The sequence below is a fragment of the Sabethes cyaneus genome, chromosome 3 (assembly GCF_943734655.1).
Source record: "Sabethes cyaneus chromosome 3, idSabCyanKW18_F2, whole genome shotgun sequence".
In the NCBI taxonomy this organism is placed as follows: Eukaryota; Metazoa; Arthropoda; class Insecta; order Diptera; family Culicidae; genus Sabethes; species Sabethes cyaneus.
This window is the reverse complement of record NC_071355.1, coordinates 253,856,631-253,880,105: the sequence shown is the minus strand read 5'-3', so window position 1 is coordinate 253,880,105 and position 23,475 is coordinate 253,856,631. Positions and strand designations below refer to the sequence as shown.

The window sequence follows — 23,475 nt, the reverse complement described above, 5'->3', positions numbered from 1 at the left end:
AGAAATAAAATGCAAGTGATCTTTCAAAATATGTTAAGGTTAAAGGTAATTTTAAACTGGAATATTTATTATAGTCTTATACATTGTGACTGTCAAATCCACTTAAACGCTATACTGTTTCAAAGAGCACTAAAACTAAATAGACACACAAGAATTTTTGAATCTTTTCCTCCGAACATCAGCAATTGAGCTCATTCCTTCTGCTACACATGCATGCTTCAAACTACTCCTAGCTCGACTAATTCTTGTTATCAAAAATATACCTCATATAGTTTGAGCAGACTTTTGTTCGATGCAGTGCTCTCATTGCCTATATGGCGCACTTGCCGTAGTTCATTTCCTGGTTTTCGTTAAAATTATGTAGTGGCAAAGAGCGATAAAATCAAGCACAGTTTTACTATGGTAGAATAGTGGTGAGATACCTTTTTGTACTAATTCCCCTTAGGTCAGGGAAAAAAGTGAAAATATGGCCATTTATTTGCGTGGCGTCTTTCTACATTACTGTTCTCGACTGCGGTATCCTACCTGTTACTTATGAATTCACCTTTATCACATTCATTATTCAAATCCCGAAACTTGTATTATTTTTATTGGGTAAAATCAATTAACTAAACATGACACATACTTTTCGTCTACTTCTCAAACGTTGAACATTGTAGTTACAATTATATACTAATAAAACTAGCGTTTAGTCTAAAGTAACGATAACATTTACACATTTACAGAAACATTTTGTTTGCTTTGTCAATTGCTCCAAAACTGAACTGGACGGTGAACTTGGATCGCCCTTTCTTTTTTTTTCAGTTTAAAAAGTTGCAGCCACGCAACCAAATTAGCACTTTACTGAAAAACGGCTGCGCGCTGCTGAAACTGCTGTCGCCGAACAATACGTTCCTCTTCCATGCGGCGTTTTTCCTCCTGTTCTTCTCTGTTTATTAGCACAACAAACAAAACAAAACACAAAGTTTGATCTAGTTAGCATCGCAGTAATTATTACGCTCACTCACCTGATCTCATCGTGGAACTTGTTTGTTCTCAATTGCTGTTCGATTTTGGCCTCGAAGAAGTTCTTAGCTCCATTCACACCAACCTCATCGACATTGATCTCCGTGAGCCTAGCCAACTGACCGAGCCCGGAGTCCGAAACCAGTTCGCCAGCTCGCGCTTTTCTGTGTATGATCAAAGACAAACAAACATAGTATCAATCGTGCTCATTGGTGACTCATATGACTGTTTGGCTCACCTGTAAATTAGCAGGAACTCTCGGAACGAAATCTTGCCGTCTTTGTCCTCGTCCACTTCGGCGATCATTCCCTTCAGGCCGAGATGGGTCTGTGGAGCACCGAGCTTCTCCATCATGATTTTCAGCTCAGCCAGATCGAGGAAACCGTCCTTGCCGACATCGTAACTGTCCAGGTGAGAGAGAGATCAAAAGAAAGACAAAATTTAGCAGGCGAATGCGAAGCAAGAGAATAAATTACCGCTTTATGGCATGAGTCATCGTGCATCGCAAAAGGAGATTTGTTAGTAGTCAAGTCTCAACTTTCAGGGGATATTTACATACTGTAGAAGGGTCTTCGGTTAGTCACCTGCTAAATTGTGCAGTGATTTTGTATTGCTTCGTTGGAGGCGTTGGTTTGCTTTTCAGAACCAAACGTGCACATTTTTATACGAAGGGATTCCCATAAGCGGGCAGGTATGTGATTGCTTTAAAATATAAAGCTGCCTATTATTATACTGCCGTGAATCGCATAAGAGTCCCATTTTCTATGGAGTTTTCTATATAAATGGGACTGTTATGCGATTCATGGCAGTAACAACTAGCTAAAATAGGGCGTTGTTTGGGAGTGGTACTTATGTTACAGGATACCTGGTGGCTGATGATACACCAAAAATGCCCCAAGACAATCCTCAGAGCAGTTTTGAAAAAAAAACTGCAAATAAAATTTGTGGGACGTTTAGAAACCTTTCAAAAAGTATATGGAAGTCATCATTAACCTAATTACACGAGACTCACGAGGAGAAAATGATGCTGAATAAGCAAAAAAGTTCCTCAAACCATTTTTCTTTACTATTCCGTATTAAAAATCTTCATGAATTCCACTCAATTCAAGCCTATTTTATATCTTTTCATGAAAATAAAAATAGGGTGGTTTGTGTGAAATTAATTTTTACCTGCCTAAAATTGGAAGTCAAAATACAATTATTGTTTTTAATCCATTACTGAATGGATTAAACTTTAATCATAATATTATTGCTTGTAAAGATAACATTTTATAATGAATATTGATTTGACAAACATTTAAACATTTTTTCAAATTTGTAAATCATAAAGTAATAAAGAAATATAATGTGCATGCAATGAAGAATATAAAGCTAATGAATATCATGTTGCTTTCTAATCAGTTGTTGTATTCTGCTTACTAATCAGTTTTCTTGCACGCTTATTCTTGAACTGTTTGAGCAATTATAAACTTTCACTAAATACTAAGAACGCTTGCAATCTTCAAACGATACCAAGCTGACTAGAATTCCATTGGAAGTTACCTGCATCGAATTCAGAAGCTTGATTTTCAAAATACTTCACCAGTAGCCTCGCTGGAAACCGGAGCTCGGTGTGTCGAAACTTTACCATGTTTCTGCTTGTGGCATTGCCATAGCTACTTGTTTGCGCTGCGTGTAACAAACGCTAACCGCACCGACAGCTCATGGTCTACTATGGTTGTAAGTGCACCGGTTCAATGCGTGCACCCCCCCGGGTGGAAAACCCAAACAATGTCGACGCTGTGGAATGCGAGAGATACCTTCGTTGCCACTCGTGAGGAACAAAATAGTGAAGGTAACAGACTATTATTGCATTTATCTGCGGTCAGAAGTGATCGATTACTGTTCAAGAACTACATGCAAGCGAGGCGAACCTCGTAAAGCCCAGAAGCCAAGTATTGAACGGAGATTGTGCAAATGTATCGGTGTAATTCTCTATCGGTTAGAATGCATTTGCAAGGCTTTAAAAATTTATAAGCGAAATCGGATGCCGCGGTGTTTGCGTTCTTGAACTCGTTTCGATTCCATTCGGTTGGCATTAATAGATTATAAGCTATTACCGGATACGGTCGTTTTAAGTCACACCAATGAATGCAAATATTTGATACGACAGAGATAATGAGAGTGAAATTAAAAGAATAAGTTTAATTGTGTACTCGGTGGCGTAAGAGATTAAATTACAGCGCAGCATTTATCGCTGTGAGATGTGTCACCCACGATGTGTAAACTTATGGCAAACGCGGTACGACGGAAAACGTCGTGCACACATAAATCCAGCAGCATGCTTGCGGTCACGTGCTTAGCTGAAAAAACAACAAAGTAAATATCTTTTTTTATGACGGCAAGTCTACTTAGGAAATGTTGCTTGAATGTAGCACATTTGAGTTTTACCGAAACAATTCGTGTTTTAACTAATTAAAACAACATTTTGTGCGGATTGTTTAAAGTCTCAGCCTCTAAGGAAAAAATGTAAAGAGGTTGTAAACCTCTGAGCCATGTCTCCCAAATTCCCAGTTTTTGGACGATGGAAGCGTAACTGACAGTGGAAGCATAACTCTCTCCCTCAGGTATTCTCCCAACTTTTATGTCGTCGATTATCACCATTTGCAAAGCAGTTCGTGGGCAATATCAAGCGGGATTCATGGGTATCCGTGTCACCACGGATCAGATATTCGCGCTTCAGAAAGTGTTGCAGAAATGTCGCGAATATAACGTGCCCACGTATCATTTATTCATCCACTTTAAATCGGCGTATGACACGATCGATCGAGATCAGCTATGGCAGATTATGAACTACTACGGATTTCCGGATAAACTAACGCAATTGGTCAAGGTGATGATGAATCGAGTAATGTGTGTTGTTCGAGTATCAGAGGCAGTCTCGAGTTCCTTTGAATCCTTGGTGGACCCTCCGGCCTCTTGTCTCTCGCCTACTTGCACAACTGCAATTCTGCAATCAGTCTAAATGCAAGAGAACGCATCCCCTTTTACTTATTTGGACCTTTCCCGTTTTGTCAATGATCAAGAGGTTCTGGAGTTATGATGGGACATACGCACAAACATACAAACTCACGTTCAGTTTTATATATAACTTGATAAAAGTATTTTTCAACATTTTCTCAAAGAAGAGCAAATAATAACAGCGATATTAAACAATTTTAGCAAAACAAGTTTTTCAACTTTGAGTGCGATTTTCGCTTTATCGTTTTTTGTAACATGGGAGGATGGGACAGATATGCTTCGACGGCAGTTATTGTTGATAGAGAAATCGAGTTTCCAAGTGCTGCAGGGTTGCACGGTAGCTACTAGCTCTGCAATTCATTTAACAGAGCAATACAATAAACCTTAAACGTGTGATAGTGTTAAAGTAGCCCTGATAAATAAGTTAACCAAGCAACTTCAGTATCCGTTGAACCACGGAAGGTCGTCGCTACCTTTAAAAACCACAGAATGACTTCCGCTATCAAAGTTTCTTGTACAGCTGCTTGCCGCACATTCCAAATGTGTCGGGCGCTTACTTGAATTGGAATTGAAATTCAATGTATTCTTTGTTGGTAGTCCTATACACCGGCAAACAATGACTAGTTGGTGCCACAATCTAGTTTGGTTACTTATGCAATCAACCGAATAAGCCGGCAGCCACTTTTGGAACACTCTAGTACTCGATTTGTTCCATTCCATTTGAACCGGTATAGCAACACACAGCATGTATTTGGTTGTGTTTCCGCCTCAAGTCACATATATCCGTTTGACCATTCTCGTGTTATTTTACGGTTCGGTATTGGCCGTCGAATCAGGTAAAAATTTCTTCTAATTCGGTAGGCACGTTCAATCGGCAGGCAGTTCACGTACACAGAAATTAAAATTACAGTCAGTAAGCATAACAGGGTGCGACATTAGGCAGTTGATTTGTCGGAACTTAAAAAAGCGTATTTAATTGTTCATATAAAACAAACCGAATCTATATACATACTTTGCTTACCAATTCCGCACTGGATTAATCGCTATAGAGAGCGGATAAACAAATCACTTTCGCTGCGATTGCTACCGAGCGTGCTACTTATACGTCGCACATGAAAATTTCCATAAGTAGCACACAATCACGAAGCCTACTAAGAGCGTACAGAAAACAAAGCTCTGAGCCCAGCCAAGATAGGCCATAACTCAATAGTTTTCCCACGTCGCATCGCGATGCTTCGCGCCGTCGTTTACGGCGATGAGTAGGAATTTTATGCAATCAACTGTCGAATAACGACCGACTAACCCGCATGGCATTTCGTTCGTCGTCAACCCCAGCCAGTCTGCGTGTCGTCGGCACGTTCAAGCCATGCCGATGCAGGGCGATTATGTATCAATCTATCGCTAAAACCACACTTTTTGCTGCCTGCTACTGGATGCGTAACGTGCAACACTCACTTCGCCTCAATCGAATCCTAATCAGAGCTAGGAGTACAATTATTCAAAAAGTGCCATTTCCCCCCTTTTTCTGTTAGCAGTTTCGTAATTAACATACTATGCTCTCTCATCAAGGAAGCCACAAGACAGTTCGAAACCATCGGAATATTGTGTAATGAGTTGACACAAGGCAATTTAGCACAGATATCGAACTAATGATGAAAGAAAGAAAAGCATCAGCTTCTGATTATGGAACCTTCGCTCGAAGTGCACATTCACTTTACATCAACATGACTTCTGTGCATTACAGCAACGCAGTACAGTGACGTGACCGGCGTACTATTACCGACGGCCAGCTGCTGCCGGTCACAGAGCCATGAGTCAGAGATGAAAGGACACACAAAGCAGGTCTAAATGAAACAGGAAACAGAGTTGAAACCACATTCGGTCGACCATTATTATTTTTATCTTTAATCGACGCAGTTGGTCCCTGTATGCTGTCTGTAGAATGCAATCCATCCATGTGGTCATGCAATGACAAACATAGATGTAATTTTAGACATGCATGGTTTCTCTACATGTATGTATGCTCGCATGTATGAATCATTTCGAATACACCTGACGGAATGGACTGCTGAATAGATGATAGACCGCGGTCGGGAGAACATCAATCATGCGATGGATGCATATAATTTACTAAATCGTTTTCGAACAAAAATTTCCTGCTGCGACGAAACATAAATTGTACCTACCATGACTTTCTGTCATGTCTGTTAGGTACAAAAACAGCCCATATCGCATGTGAACAAGCTGTTCGATCAGGCGGTCGGGCTCGAAGACAAAGTGTGGTCACGTGTCGATTTATAAGGAGATAATTAGTATGGTGAGAATAGGCACAACCACATCACCTCCCTCGGCTGTATCAAATTTGGTTAGTTTACTCAACCAACCGATCGAAGGGGTTGCAGCGATAAAACACAATCTCGATGGAGTCGCCGCACCCGTGCATAAATCCGCGGGGAGAGCGTGGAAAACTGCAGATGCGAGCAAATTGAAGTATGATGCAGCAGTAGGGTCGATGGCTCGAGCTGTTACGTAAAAATTTAATTTTGATCAAAACGTGTGATGTGTGATGAGAATTGATTGACGAGTAGCAAAAACTCCAAACCAGGCTGAGGGACGTTTACAATGTTGACGTATTACATGCACGACTGACCAGTGCTACGGACAGGTGGAAAATAGGTCATATTTTCTGTCTTTCCGAACACGTGAGTCACGCGGTTCCAGCTGCCCTTGACAAAGGAGGACGTTCGGTTCACTTGCAGCAATTATTCAAGCGAGCTTTGGAAGAACGTTTCTGCTTCACATGTACTTACAGTAAAGTGCACAATAGTAGCGAATGTAAGGTGTGAAAAATGCAAATATTCGCACCTCAGCAGCTAGGGATTTACGGTTTACTGCCGATTGAGCAGCTTGCTATTCCATTAGGGTATAATAATGTTAAAGAAGTAATCTCTGCTTTCTTTTTCTCCGTAGAGTAAAAAAAGGATGCTTTTAGAAATGCACGAACGAAATTTAAATACCTATTTTAACATAAACATTTTTTCCGGCGAAACGACACTAGTTTTGCTATTGCACACCTCCACTTAACCAGTGTCTATCAGTAACAAGTTTGACTATAGGCAGCCTTACAATATGTTCAGTGGCTCTCTGCAACGGAATAAGTTGCACAGGTAAAAACAGCCGGACCTGTACCTACCAGGTTGGTTTAATTATACTGCAATTTGTTTTTTTTTTACGTTTAAAAACAAGTCTATCAATTAACACCAGCAATTATTTATTGATCCGTGTCTACCGATTGCCGGTAGCACCCTTACTTCATGAAACGTAATTGTTTTTTATTCAATTTGCCCTTTATTGCACCTTGTTTACAAACAATCGAGCTGTTACTAGTGTCTGAGTAAGCGATGCTTTTTCTGGCAAATGACTTATGTCGAATTTGTTTATTCAATCCGGATTGGAACTGGATGAACTTTTTGTGTTCATTTGCTCCTATCTGACAGATAAAATTCATCCAGTTTCAACCCGGATTGAATAAACAAATTCGACATTATTTATGTCGAATTTGTTTATTCAATCCGGGTTGAAACTGGATGAATTTTATCTGTCAGATAGGAGCAAATGAACACAAAAAGTTCATCCAGTTCCAATCCGGATTGAATAAACAAATTCGACATTAGTTATTCTTTTATCGGATACATTCGGCAGTATCCTCTGTAAGAAAATGTTTCAGGGCTGTGGCCAAAGTTCTAAGGACTATTTATGTGCCGTCGTTAACCATTGCACAGTGGTCCAGCAGCGAAAATTAAGTGGAAAGTTTTTTGTGGTTCAAAATAGCGCCTCACAATGTTCAGCAAAGTTGTACAACTCTATAAGACAATTAATGCGAAATCAACGACTAAGTTCCAGTTTGCCTTGTAAATACATAATTCATAATAACTTTTTATAAGAAAGAGATATAAGGATAATTTCTTCAACAAAGTTGTAGCTGAAGCTTATATAAGTAACTTTGCTAAAGGCATAGTAGGCGTATTTTTAGGCGTTTCTAACTTACAGGGTGTTTTATAAAAAGACCTGTCAAAAATCACTTTTTCGCTGATTTCTTCAAATGCAGTGGTTTTATTGCATCATAATGTCTTACAAAGTTGGTTATCTTATCAAAAGACATATTTCTGTAGAAAATTGTATGTTGAAAACTCATACGTATAACGAGTTCTAAGGTTTTTCCTGTATTTTTTTAGTCTTTTTTGGAATAGAATATCTCAAAAAGGGGCAAACGAAAAAAATCTAACTTGGCCGTTTCTGAAAGCTTGGAGTTTTATCTCAAACATATATGAAAATAAAAAACTGGTTTTTTCTCTAACTCGAGTAATTTCAGTTTAATTATTTCATGTTTGACCATTTTCTACTATGCAGTATTTTCTAATATTTTCTTGAATACGATTAAAGTCAACATGTCAATGATAAAAAAGAAATTTGTCGTACCATGACACAATTTCTTCTGATTGTCACGTAAAATAGTCTTCGAACTCCGAATAAGTTAAGAGATCTAGTTTTTCGACCTTGTGCTAGTTTTCGAACCACTGCTGAAATATTCACCAAATAAGTTTTTATAACGGTAGTTTTTACAATTGTTTATTGTCAAGATATATGGACTTCGCCCGTCATCCAATCCATACATATAAATATAAATTATAATACCAAATACCAGGGCTGTCTTTCGCTCACACTATGCGCCCAATGTTCCAATATTTTGCCCTGTCGCACAGAGCGATTCGGCAACACACCTCTACAGCTAATATGCACACAGCGTACGAGCGAAACCGGAGTGGGAGCGAACGACAGCACTCGGTGAAAATCGCCCAGTGAGTGATCATCCAAACAGCACTTGGTGCTGCCGTTTGCCACACTCCGTGCAGAATTAACGCAAAAATATTGTTTTGTATTTACAAATTTTCTGCCCTTTTAAAAGAGAAAATACACGCTGCCCTGAACAACTAATATGGTCTATGTTAAGTTAGTACGGAACAGGCGACGCAACAGTAAAAATGTTTTTTTCAATCACACCGCTTCAACTGACCCAGCGCAGGGTGTACAATCCATCCGCGCAGAGTGCGGCTCTTGGTGTGGTAAAGCACGCAGCAAATTTATCACACTGCGTTTGCGACTGCCTTTTCTTGGTGCGCGTAAAACATGAAAGAGCGTGTTTATCAAAAGAGACACTGAAGGGAATTTTTGGGCGAACACACACCGCATGGCGAGTGTTGTGTTGTTTGAGAATGTGTGTCTTTTGGTCTGCGCTGCGGTTTATGCCATCTCTGCCAAATACAAAATAATATAAAATCCAGTGGTATTAGTGTACATGTAATTGACCTCTCAGAAATAGTCAGAAAGTTTTTTCTTAATAGTATCAGTCGACATGTTTAAGTTTAGTATGTTTCTAAAATTGTTCATTAGCTGCATACAGCGGCAGGCTGGTTCATCGCGCGCGTAGTTAGTTCGACGGTGGTTTAGAGTGAAGGGCCTTGGTCTCCACAGAACTACTGTACTCTGGTTAGCAGTTATCCTGGATTTCAAATAATCACTGTCGTATTGTCCTCTCTGCAAATGGAGCTCAGCACCAGCTGTTTTTGATAAATATCAGTCTTACAATTTTCATTATTTTACAAATAGTCATGGGAATCTTCACTTGGATATATGCACATGAAATTAAATTTTATATTGACATTTCTGATTCTAGTCTAAAGTAATCTTTTAAATTACTTTAGTGTCAGAAAGCTGAGAAGTCTTCAAAATTGATGTCTTGTACGTATTCAGGAACAGGAACATGACTATGATCGTAGTAAAAAAGGAGGAACGCTTTCAAGCAAATCCTATCAGAGTCCTGGAGTTTTTTGTCAAAAGATTTGAGGGTACCGTTACTGTTATTTTAAATTAGTATCTAAAATGTTCATGAAAGTAATTCGGTAGTTTAGGAGATTATTTCCCATTCAATTCCATATTAGCTATATCGCCAACCGTTAATAAAATGCTAGTACATGGCGCAGATATTATTAAGGCCACGACACAACCCATAGGGTTATTAAGCGAAGAGGTACAGGAAACGCGAGATAAATGTATTTGTAAGTTCAGGGAATTTCACGCCAGAAAATTTAACCTGATTGCCAATTTAGAGGATGTGTTCAAACGCCTCCTGCTGTCGTCCGATCCAGTCATTGCAATACAAAATCGTTCGTATTGTACACGTACTCTGGAGCTTCCACCTAGCGCAAACCAATTATTAATATAATAAATTATTATATTGCTAACAATAATAAAATATTTCCAAAACAAAACATTTATTGAATCTCTCAAATAAATGACTACCCTTTTTGTTTTCCAAATCAACGATATGCTGATATAAAGTGGTTGAAGTTCGAAAAGGATCTTTAAGTTTTTTTCTCTTTTACCTCTTTGCCTGTTTTGATATACTTACCTGCGATTAAAAAATGACATAAAACTTAAATAACAGTTAACAATATTACGTATGAAATAACCAATATTTTTTTTGCTTTTTTATTGAAAATTATTTTTAAAACATTATTGATGGTAGATTGAGCATATTTGCAAAAGTAATGAAAATTGAGAGATAGATATTTATCAAAAACAGCTGGTGCTGATAGAAAACTGGTGCCATATCTGGAGTTCGAAGACTATTTTACGTGACAATCAGAAGAAATTGTGTCAAGGTACGACAAATTTCTTTTTTACTATTGACATGTTGACTTTAATCGTCTTCAAGAAGATATTGGAAAATACTGCATAGTAGAAAATGGTCAAACATGAAATAATTAAACCGAAATTACTCGAGTTAGAGAAAAAACCAGTTTTTTATTTTCACATATGCTTGAGATAAAACTTCAAGCTTTCAGAAACGGCCAAGTTAGATTTTTTTCGTTTGCCCCTTTTTGAGATATTCTATTCCAAAAAAGACTAAAAAAATACAGGAAAAACCTTAGAACTCGTTATACGTATGAGTTTTCAACATACAATGTTCTACAAAAATATGTCTTTTGATAAGATAACCAATTTTGTAAAACATTATGATGCAATAAAACCCCTGCATCTGAAGAAATCAGCGAAAAAGTGATTTTTGAGAGGTCTTGTTGTAAAACACCCTGTAAGTTAGAAACACCTAAAAATACGCCTACTATGTCTTTGGCAAAGTTACTTATATAATCTTTAGCTACAACTTTGTCGAAGAAATTATCCTTCTATCTCTTTCTTATAAAAAGTTATTATGGATTATGTATTTACAAGCCAAACTGGAACTTAGTCGTTGATTTCGCATTATTTGTCTTTTAGAGTTGAACAACTTTGCTGAACATTGTAGGGAGCTATTATATATCGCTTAACCGCAAAAGTAAGTTTCCACTTAACTTTCGTTTCTGGACCACTGTGCATTGGTTTCCCGGTCATAACTCAGGAACAAAACATAACGCTAAACGTGAAATGCACTGTGCATAGCATTTCGGAAGTTCCTCATCCATTCGGTTCAGTCGAACCCCTCGCAGGGTGCATTCATCACAATCGTTTTAGCCCTGCTTCACTGAAAGCACGTTGAAAGGGTGCCTGTTTGTTTATTGTCAAAACGTACGAGGATTCGGTACTAAAATTGATGATGAGAATCGAACGTTGATATCATCGTCCTCACTGAAACATTGCTCGATGAGAAAATCTACTCTCCGCAATTGTTTGGAAGCGCAGTCGCGGTATTCCGCTATGTTCGGAGTTCACGCAATATCAACAAATCATGAAGCGGCGTACTTTTATTGCAGTTTCTAAGAGACTAAGTGCTTCCCATTTCCATCTGTCTGCATCTGCATACTCGAACAAATACTAGTAAGAATAATGTTCCCCAGTTCCCCAGAGGCTGGTAAACGGCTGGGAAATGCGTACCATTTGTGCCTTGCGCACTGGGAGACCCCACAGACCCCACAGTGGTCCACAGCCTCTTACCCAGCAACTCCTACCCCTACCGCCTCGTGGTACCAGCCGGGATCAGTGTTGACAAATTCATAGCAGCAAAAAACTCAATGAGATTTCAAGCACCATGAAATTTCAACCTTGATCAGAAGCGCCGAATCCATATATGAATTTCTCTCGCTATTATACGCGATGTCTCTGTTGCTATGCGATGTGAACCAAATTCAGCTGTGAGCATTTTGCTTAATTCTTCCACAACTGGCATTTCATACAACGAACCAGAGCGCGAAAGAGAATTATTCGCCAGAGAAGCTTCTTGCTATGAAAACAGAAAAGCTTACGCGTGAGTTTTTTCTGCATAGGATCAAGTTGACATGATTCACAGTTGATTTTGATTTTTCATGAGTTTTGTGATTTTGAGTTTTTAACATCACTGGCCGGGATACGAGCACCTCGGTGGAGATCGGGTAACCAACCCCGGTGGAAACCAAGGTCGTATGCTGACAGAGGAGGAGGGTTCCTACGAGCTACGTTGGCCCTCTGGCGATACTGTGGGGTTGGTTGCGGGCTTTGCAAGCCTGAACCACTAAAAAATCAAAGCAATGGACTCCGTAAGTAATAATAACTCTAATCGGAACAATCGGCAAAGACCCAGGCGACGAAAACGGATTAACGATTGGAAATTAGGAACATGGAACTGTCACTGTCGGTCTCTAAATTTCCTCGGAAGTACTCACGTGCTTTCTAGAGAAGTGAAGAGCCGCAAATCGTAGCGCTGCAGGAGGTATGCTGGAAAGGAACGATGGTACGTACGTACGTATAGAGATGGTCATACCATCTACCAGAGCTGCGGCAATACACACGAGCTGGGCACAACTTTTATAGTTAAGGGCGAGATGCAGAAGCGGGTGATCGGGTGGGCCGATCAACCCGGAATGTGCAGATTAAGAATCAAGGGCCGGTTCTAGTTCTTTAATATTAGCATAATTAACGTGCACAGCCCTCACCTCGGAAGTATCGATGATGACAAAGACGAATTTTACGCGCAGTTGGAGCGTGAATACGACCGCTGCCCAAGACATGATGTAAAAATTATCATCGGGGACTGTAATACTCAGGTTGGTCAGGAGGAGGACCCGGTGATTGGATGGTTCAGCGCACATCCGCAAACGAACGAAAACGGCTTAAGACTTGTCGACTTCGCCGCCTCCAAGAACGTGGCCATACGTAGTACCTTCTTCCAGCATAACCTCTACCATCGGTACACCTGGAGAACACCCAACCAGACAGAATCACAAATCGACCACGTTCCGATAGATGGTCGGCACTTTTCAGACATTATCGACGTCAGAACCTATCCGGGCGCTAAAATTTATTGGGATCACTATCTAGTGATGGTAAAGATACGTCAAAAACTATCTGTTGTGAACAACATACGATACCGGCACCCGCCACGGTATAACCTAGCGTGACTGAAGCAATCGGAGGTCGCCGAAAACCACACGTTATCTCTCGAAACCGTGCTGCCAGAAGAGGGTGAGCTGGATGAAGCCCCTCTTGAGGACTGTTGGAATGCCGTGAAAACAGCCATTGACAGCGTAGCGGAGAACGTCCTAGGCCGTGTGGCACCGAATCGACGCAACGAATGGTTTGACGAAGAATGCCAGCAAATATTGGCTGAGAAAAACGCAGCGCGGGTACAAATGCTGCGTAGAGCCACCCGTCAGAATGAGGAGTGATATAAACAGAAGCGGAGGCAGCAAATATGACTCTTCAAGGAGAAGAAGCGCCACCAAGAGGAGAAGGAGTGCGAAGAACTCGAACAGCTGTACCACTTTCACGACACACGGAAGTTCTATCAGAGGCTCAATGGATCTCGCAAAGGCTTTGTGCCGCGGGTCGAAATGTGCAGAAATAAAGATGGACGACCGTGCGGTGGTCGAAAGACGGAAGCAGCACTGCAATGAACACCTGAATGGCGTGCAGGCGGAAGATCTTGGTAGCGGACGAAGTGACCACATTGGTGTAGCAGGCAACGAAGATGTGCCGCCCCCATCGATAAGGGAAGTTAAAGAAACAATCCAGCGGTTGAAGAATAATAAAGCAGCTGTCTGGGAAAGGATGGCATTGGAGCGGAACTTATTAAAGTGGGCCCGGACAAGTTGGCCGGCTGTCTGCATCAACTGATTGTCAAGATTTGGGATACGGAACGACTACCGGAAGAGTGGAAAGATGGGGTTATCTGCCCTATCTACAAGAAAGGCGATAAGCTGGATTGTGAGAACTACCGAGCGATCACTATCCTGAATGCCGCCTACAAAGTGCTGTCCCAAATCATCTTCCATCGACTATCGCCAATAGCCAATAGATTTGTGGGAAGTTACCAGGCAGGCTTCATGGAGCGTCGGTCTACAACCGACAAAATCTTTACCCTGCGGCATATCCTCCAGAAGTGCCGCGAATTCCGAGTACCCACGCACCACCTGTTCATCGATTTTAAAGCCGCATATGATAGCGTAAACCGACAAGAGCTATGGAAAATTTTGGACAAAAACGGCTCTCCAGGTAAGCTTACTAGACTTATCATGGCTACGATGGATGGGTTCCAGTGCTGTGTGAGAATCTCGGGTGGATTATCGGACCCATTCGAATCTCGCAGGGGACTTCGACAAGGAGATGATCTGGTTTGGCCTGCTATTCAACATTGCGCTTGAAGGTGTTATAAGACGAGCGGCGATCGAAATGCGGGGCACGATTTTCAATAAATCCAGTCAATTTATCTGCTTTGCTAACGTCGTGGATGCTGTCGGCAGAACTTCCCAGCAAGGTACAAGGTGGCACCCCAGTTCAACATAGTCTACGTAAATATTCGTATTGTATTTATGTTTTTGTGTCCAATGATAAATATATAAATATGATATGATATATAAATACGTCACCCTTTCGTACAACTCTTAGGGCTGTATACCTTGTAGTTTTTGAGAGAATTTTATGGATCCTTGTAAAAAAATCTTTATTCGACTTTATTCTTGGTTCAAGGTTTATGAATTTTTTTGAATAGGCGATGTCCGAAAAAATCGGAAAATTTTCCTAAGAGTTTTCTAGAAAAACTGGAGATCTTGAATTTTTTAAATATTGTTAAGTATTGTTGCCTATGTGTGAAATTTCATGAATTCTTGAGCCTCTTTGCCTCAAAACTTCTGGGTGTGGAACCTTTCTTCTGATTACTCTTACGATTTCTTCGAAAATATACCGCCCAACAAATGTAAGATAAACGTTTTTTCAGCCGTTGGTGATTGATCTCCACCCGGTATAAAACAAAGAACTGGCAAGGCAAGCGAATTGCCCGTTCCACAGAAATGGAACATAATTTTAAAATTAAACAATTCACGCTCTCCCTCCGCATAATAATGTTCAGCGCGCATATCGCGCCGTTGCGTTGGACTCGGGCGACAACAAAGAACTTCTGCGGCACTCGACAGCCAGGGGGTGAGGACATTACACCCATGGAGTAATTTGAAAGCCATTTCTGGATGCATTCGTGTGCTATAGTACCAGTTGTTGTTCATAGGGCAACGACTAGTTGATTCGTTCGTTATCATTAAGTTAAGTACGTGAAACGATTTGACGGAAGTCTGTATACAACACAGTCGTAACATTTGAATGACTCATAGAACTGCACTGTACTGGGGGGCTGGTATAAACTGTTCATTGCAATAATAAATGAAGTAAAGGTAAAGACTGTGCGCCTCCACGACGGGCTTCTTACAACCGCAACTTGCCGGGGGTTTGCTTCGAGAGTTTATTACAGATTTTGCTGTCGGCAGTTGTTTATCGAGCTGCTCATTCGATTGCTCATGCCTTCGAGGAAAAGAAATGATAGTGTATACAAAACAAATTTCTTGTGAATAGGACAACCTAAAGTGTTGTGTGCTTTACCGTCATCTGTATTTTCTGAGTCATTTGAATTTAAAGTATATTATTTGATCGAACCGTCATTACGGCACTCACATTACAGGTTTCATTTGCAAATATCGTAACTTGGAAAGTGAAATTGCATAACACTCTATATTGATTTCCTGGACCAGAAAAGTGGAACGCTTAGTGCGAACAGCTGATGGTTTTCCTTTTTAGCATCTTCACAGGCCGGTCGGCCGCGCATTTCAAAAGACGAGGATCGTCTGCCCGTCGACGATTTGCCGACCTGCGTCGGATCGAATCTTTCACGGCGGAATGGATACTAATTTTCGCGCCGCATAGCTTACACTTTCATCTCGCGGCTAATTACCGGTTGTGGCGGGAACATGCGTCTCTTATGTACCTTTCTCGTGTAGATTTGTTTGTTTGCTGTTTTTTTTCTTCCACGGTGGCACCGCAAAATATGTGTACCGTGTGTATGTTTTTTTTTGTTGAAAATATGTTCAAGAAACAATAATTGTTTTCACCTTGACGTTTTGCACATATGCTGTTACTTGTTGAAATCCGACTGTTTTTTTTATTTCAGTTTACCGATACTGAAATCTGGCACACCGGCAACGAATTGCATGTTTGGTGAGCAAACAGTGCACCGACATTCAAGGACAATGCCGTTAATGAACTTCAAATTTCAAAGCAAAATAATTGAGCGCTGACGGTCAGTAAATGTATACAAACGCCAAAGGCAAACGATCTGTGTGATCATATTCATTTATGAAGGTTTTCAAATAGCTACCTAATATATCAATCAATATAAATTTTAAAAAAACATCTAAATATTTCTTAAAATTTGGGTAAAGTGATACCAAATGTCGGTTAATGTGTAACAGATAATCAAATACTTATGCAATCGTCCCTGTCTCATTCCATCGGATGTGTTGCACCTGGTCTCTGAAAGTTGGTCGAACCGGATCGAATGGTGCAAAAAAACCGCGAGACACCAATGACATAAAACATAACATCTAAGCCAAACAACCACTCTAAATTTAGCCAACATTACCGTGTTTCACTTTAATTCCCCATAAAACTATTATTAAAAAGACCGCCATGTGTTGCTACTGGTTGGTCAGTTTAGTTGGACGTAAATTGCCCTCGAGCAAGGATTCTTATCGATTCCGGTTTTTAAGCTACGCTTGTATCGAACGTAAAGCAGGAACCAATTACGCGGCGTATTGCATTCAACGAGCTGGTTATTGTCATTAAATGGATAATCAACAACCAACAGGACAGGATCCTGTTACTAAATTTAAACTTTCAGCCACGATGGATTGAGTAAGAACCTAATAAAATTCCCTTCGAAATTTTCTGTCGCAGTGCAATTATTTGCAATCATGTAAATGCGATTTAGTCTCGTTTATAAGCTAAAAAATTACTCTTATCTACAGTCTTTTTGTAGTAGCAGATATCCTAAAAATATGGAAAAGGTTTAAAGGTAGCAAAGCGTCCAACAGGGATATAGAAATTCAGCATTAGTAGTGGAAGCCCGTCTCTAGAACGGCAGAAACTTTAGCGCGTCGAACAATTTGTTTATTGCCTGTAGACAATCTTGTTGTCCGGTATCTTCGTGAGGTGCGTCAGCCCAATCTAACATCCCGACTTTCGTCATGTTCACGATGGTTATCTCTGTAAGGAGTGACCGGAGTTTGCGGTTAATACACCTGCGCCACTCTCCGCTTTCTGTTTGTTCAACGCAACACCTTTTGTTCGAATATGAGACAATTCACAAATTATATAACGAGCTTGGGAAGGATTGCATCGAAGTGTTACACGCCTGGCACCAATTATACAAAATAGCGTTGCATGGAGGAGCAGGGGTAAATCACTGAAATCTGCGTTATGAAATGTATGAATGTTCCCTATGGCTAGTGCATGCATGTCTCGCATTTCAGTTTTCCACACAAATCGTTGATGAACAAAAGGAACAGCAAAGGTCCCAAGATACTGCTCTACGGAACACCAGACTAAATGTGATATGAATGTGAGCAAGAAGATATCTTGCGAATCGACGGACATTTTTCGAAACTGCGCAATTTAATAAAATACTTCTTTACGCGACATAATCAATCACAAGATAGAGTTCGTTTGGTATATTTTTCTCTATCCAGGACAGGATCCATTATATCAAAAAGTTAATCGACCCAATCTCATTTCGTGTAACTTTTTCAAGAGTCCGCTTTATCTCACTGAATAATAACTTAAAACTTTCAGATTCTGGTTCTTATTATCATAATTGCTTGCAGCAATCGCTTATTCAAATCCCACTTAAAAATTAAAACAGTTTTCATTCCGTGTAGCCATGTAGTTTTAAATTCATTGATCTAGATCATTTTTGATGTTTCACTCGATTGAATTTTAATTGTTTCATTGAACTAATCGAAACAGAATTGATTCAAAATTGCTGCACGATTGACACGAACACCGATGTCAATTCATTCTACCATGCATCTATTACAAGTGGATGCCTAGGGTGGAAGATCTTATTATCGCTCTATGTATATATATTACTGAGACTTATGTAGTGTCTTTGTATGTATGTATAAAATTCTATTGGTTTTTGATTATTTGCTAAAATAAAATTAGCCAAGAGCCATCTACATAGCAATGTCAAACACAGGGAAACTTCACCGCATAGGTAGCATACGGAGTAATCGATTTTGCACCGTCCGTCCGGGGTCACTCAATTGAAATGAGATTTGCGCTTGATTGTTTGCTTTCGCTTCTGCACAAAAAAGCTGCTCTCAAAGTTAGTTTATTGATCCATTTATGAAGTAAAACAGTTTCATGATTAGTTTTACGCCATAGAAAAGTAATTTGGGACGAAAATAAACTCGAATATAGCAAAAGCCATGTACAGAATGTCAACTGCACTGCACATATCAAATCAATTATGAATCTTATTCCAAATACATAAATCATGTTAATCAAGCATTACGACATGTTGGATCTCCGATATTTTCCCTTTTGATTACGCAAGCGGCCAATCGTTACGCAAACCCCAAATTAACACGCAAAATATCAGATCCAAATTTTTAAAGCCAACTAACCGTGCCGTTTCGATGTTCGTTCAACATGTTTTGCTTCTTATTTCCTTTCGTTTCGTAAGGACAGGTTCTGCGCAGTTCAGGTTCGGTGCCATTGTTCAGCTGACCTGCCCTGCCTGTGACTGCTTGTGCCTGCTGCTGCGGGTCTGACTGGCGGGGCGGACGCTCAATGAATAGAGAAGACAGGAAGAGAAGAGAGGAGAGGCTCGGTTCCAATCCTGACAGAGCTGCATGTGCACTGCATAAAAATTAATGGTGCATTCGTTCGAGCTCTTTCCATCGATTTGTTCTTGTCAGTATCGTTCTTCGGGCCTGCTGAACAACTGGATGGTACAGAACGACGCAGATGCGTGACCTTCCAGCGATTCCACAAGTTCATCAGGAAAAAAAGAACCAACGAAAGTGTAGCCGTGTGGTTTACAGAATCACATATGCTCTTTAAGATGAGATTCGACCTTGACATTTAAACCGGAAGATGCTGTATTGTTCTGCCATAGTACAAAATACAAGCGTGGAAAAAAGCCTAGCTGTCAATTACAAATGCAGATTTTGCATATTCTTCACTCAACTATACTCAAAGATAATCGATATTGTTAGGCATTTGTATAGGAATCAATACAGGAGAGATGTTGTTTCTTACTTACTTGGAGAAGGTCGCTTGGTAGTCTTTGATTTCCTTTCGCGAGAACTCGTGGAACTCGGTGTAGATGTTAACGACACGATAGGTGTGCTTTACCTCTTCGCCGTTCTCCAGAGCATCGTTTATCTGCTGGCGGCGGTTCAGGACGGAGAACAGTTCCGAGTCAGCTGACATTTTTTTCTACCTGCTTCTGTTGTTTTCAAAGAGCTAATTATCACTTTCTGCTTATATCCTTCCAGCCAATCGATACCGACATAAACATGTACAATGGCACAGATACCGAGTGGAAGAGAAACCTCTACGAACAATTATTCACTTTTGTGCAGATATTTTCCCAATTATTTTATTCAAACTGCTTCTTCTTTTATTTGCATGATACTACCACTGGCTCGCTGAGATAAGTGCAGCTTATTAAATCTCGTTCGACATCATATGCGATGTATGAACCGCGATTTTTTGTTGTACTTTACTTCACTTACGCGCTAAGACTTGTGTTTATTATTGTTGTACGCCGATCAAAGTTGCACTTGATTCACGTACCAGCTTTGGCATTGAAAGCGCAAGCTGCTGGGATCAACAAACAGCACGTGTTTTTCACTAATGTAGGCTGAGGGTGCTTTTCAGATGGGAAGTCTTAAACAGGCTTATATGTCAAAACAAAAGGCGCACTTGTCTAACCAATGAATGTGTTAACCTACACCAGTTGAAAGTAGAAGTGAAACTGAAAATTCAAACAAAACTGACTCAGTAACGGCTTCCGCAGACCGCTCGTTGAAGACTGCATGTGCGTCGCTCTCTCACTCTCTGGTGAAAAACGTGGAGAAAAAGTGATGTCAGAGCTAATTATACTGGTTAGCACCTGATCTAAGACCTCGGAAAAAGAATGAAACTAAACTTTTTAAGCGACGTACCAGACTTTTAAAATTATTTGATTATGTAATGTACTGTGGCGGAAACTAGACTAGACTGGTATCGTACATAAACTGGCTTCTACGAAAGTTTCGTTTTTTGAACTCAATCTTTTCTCTATTTCTTTTCCCTTTTTTATACCAGTTAAAAGATTATAACAATTTGATCTGTTATTAGTTATTCTTTATTATACGTATACTCAGAGGTGGGCACCGCTAACCGAAATTTTAGCTTCGCTAACAGCTAGTCCGCTAATTCAAAACGTTAGCTTCGATGATTGCTAACCGCTAAAGTAACCAAAAATTTAGCGGAAGCTAAAGCTAACCGCTAACCGCTAAATTGGTTAGTAGCGCAAAGTTAGCAATACTTTGCTAAGCGCCAATTTTGGCAAAATCGAAAATGTTCGTTGTAAAAGTCTAAGATAAAGTATATATCTGGAAAAATCATGAAAAAAATCACAGGCGTCCATAAAAAATGTTTTGAAGAACATTTTCACATTGAAAATAGAACAGATAGAAAATATTTCCAAGAGACAGGCTATGGTTTTTTCTATCATTCTTTGCAGTTTTCTATCACTGTGGAACATTTTGTAAAAGATTTTTCCAAATAATATTTTATTCGGATTGTCAAGGATGAAATTTGCTATGAGTCAATGGCCACATTTGTAAATGAATGACACAAGTACAAGAACAAGAAACAATAAAAAACATTTTGGAAATTTTCCTTAAGATAGAGTTTTTCAAAGTTTGCTTTGGAGTTCCGCAGCCATAGAAAATTTTGTGAAAAACTGTTTTCCAGGCGTACAAAACTTTACGAAGTTTTGAGATTCGACTCAAATCTGTGCGATAATATAGATAGATAATAGTTCAATAGCAGAATTAAAACAAAATTTTCATATTCCTCAACAATTTTCCTCCTGCTAAAAAAAGTTAGCGGTTTTTTTTAGCGGTGCATACATTTAGCGGAAGCTAACAAAAACGCTAACGGTTTTAAAAATTAGCGAAACCGCTAACCGCTAACCAAAATGTTAGCTGAGCTAATTAGCTGTTAGCGGATTAGCGGAAATGTGCCCACCTCTGCGTATGCTCAAATTATCAAAATTATTATTATTATTCAGGAGCTTCATAAATTTTTGTTAAGTCAGTCAATTTATAACATGTACTACTCTGGTTTAACTCCAGGTTCTTGGAGGACTTGTTAACGAGAGCGCTAATTAATTAAAACAAATTGCAGAACAATTTATTTATCACAAAGCAGCTCGGGAAACAACATATGCAATGTAGCTTTCCTCACAAGACCGAAAGTTGACCCTTTACAGTACAATATCATAATCTCTTTGGCTCTTCGCGCTCTGTCTTGATTTGGCGTCGTACTCTCCCGATCCCGAGGCATGCGCAGACGCTTGTAGGTGTATTGCCGTTGCTGTCAGTTGGTTAGCCAAGAGCCAACCAGCTTCTGAGTGACGGAGGCAGTAAAGATATGTTGTTGCGTGCCTTCTGCCTTCTAAAGGCTAGGACCATTTACAGCTTCTGGCCTGGCTTTAATCTATGCCATAATTCACCTACATTGATTTATGCTCACGGCAGATGATGGTTTAGTGGTATATATCTATCTAGATTTAGATTCGACCTTGTGTTAGGAATTTTTAGGTTTTAAAATGTAATTGAGAATCACTAGAACATGTACTGCTCGGTCACGTGGGTTGTTCGAGAGGAAGACATACATAGGATTGTATAGAATTATTTTATCAGTTTACTAGAATTTGTTAACTATTCACAAAGTGATAGGTTTATTTTCAATTCAATTTTTCCTTCAATATAATATATATTATTATCCGACAAGAGACAGTCACAATCATTCATTCTTTAGTGATTAGCGGTAGTATCGTAGTTGCAAGATTTCACGTTAGGTAGGTTCATCATACGCTGCATTCAAGGATTTTTCAAAATTGTACAATTTGGGCCGAAGGATCCCTTAAATTTTATAAAATTTTATACACGGGCAAAGTTTATGGACTCCAATAAAAATTCGATCCCGATTTTTTCGGACAATTCAACAATTCCCGACAACTATGTTTCTTAATATTTAAGCAGCTGACACTTGTGAGGACATATGCAATCTGTTTCCTGACCATTTTTCTAATGTGTTTAAAGCTGATTCTGCAAGTGAGCAATTCATAAACTTGACATTGAGATCTGTACCCAGCGACGCTATTGACGTCAGAGCTATTAGCTTTACTGTCGAAGACGTCCTGTCTGCCATTCGAAAACTAAAATCTTCTGTAGCGGTTGGACCTGACGGTGTCCACTCGACTAAAAGATGTACTTACTCTATTGCAATTCCGTTAACTATAATTTTTAACGCATCGTTAGCCCAGGCAAAGTTCCCCGAGAATTGGATGCAATCGGTAATGTTTCCCGTACATAAAAAAAGCAGACAGACGCAACATCACTAACTACCGTGGGATCACCTCGTTGTGTGCCGGATCCAAACTTTCCAATCCAACGCAGTCAAATCATACATATCGTCTGCTCAGCATGGATTTTTCAAAGAGAGATCAATAGACACAAATCTTGTTGAATTCTCATCGCTCTGCATCAATGGTATTGAAGATGGATACCAAATTGATACAGTTTACATTGATCTTAAAGGAGCTTTCGACAGTGTTGATCATCAACTACTGTTGGCTAAAATCCATCGCTTGGGTGCCTCGCCACATTTTGTTGGTTGGTTGATATCCTACTTAGTTAACCGCAAATTAAATTTCCAACTTGGTTCATGTCAGTCGTACTGCTTTATAAACAAATCTGAAGTACCACAGGGAAGTAACCTGGGACCATTACTATTCTCGATCTTCTTTAATGAAATCTGTTTGCTTGTAGACTTACGTATGCTGATGATCTAAAGATTTTTACTATCGTGAAATCAATTGAAGAATGCAGCGAA

The 23,475-nt window shown here is 39.7% G+C and overlaps 1 protein-coding gene across 1 annotated transcript; it reads right to left on the bottom strand.

Annotated features, from left to right (window-relative positions):
- Positions 1-52: 52 nt before the first annotated feature.
- LOC128742108 (EF-hand domain-containing protein D2 homolog) lies at positions 53-20,340 on the bottom strand. The gene is made up of 4 exons (XM_053838325.1): positions 19,625-20,340; positions 1,244-1,408; positions 1,008-1,169; positions 53-928 (listed from the first exon to the last, which is right to left on the bottom strand). Exons 1-4 carry the CDS (start codon positions 19,792-19,794, stop codon positions 841-843), a joined length of 585 nt encoding a protein of 194 aa, XP_053694300.1. The 5' UTR covers positions 19,795-20,340; the 3' UTR covers positions 53-840.
- Between the last annotated feature and the right edge of the window lie 3,135 nt (positions 20,341-23,475).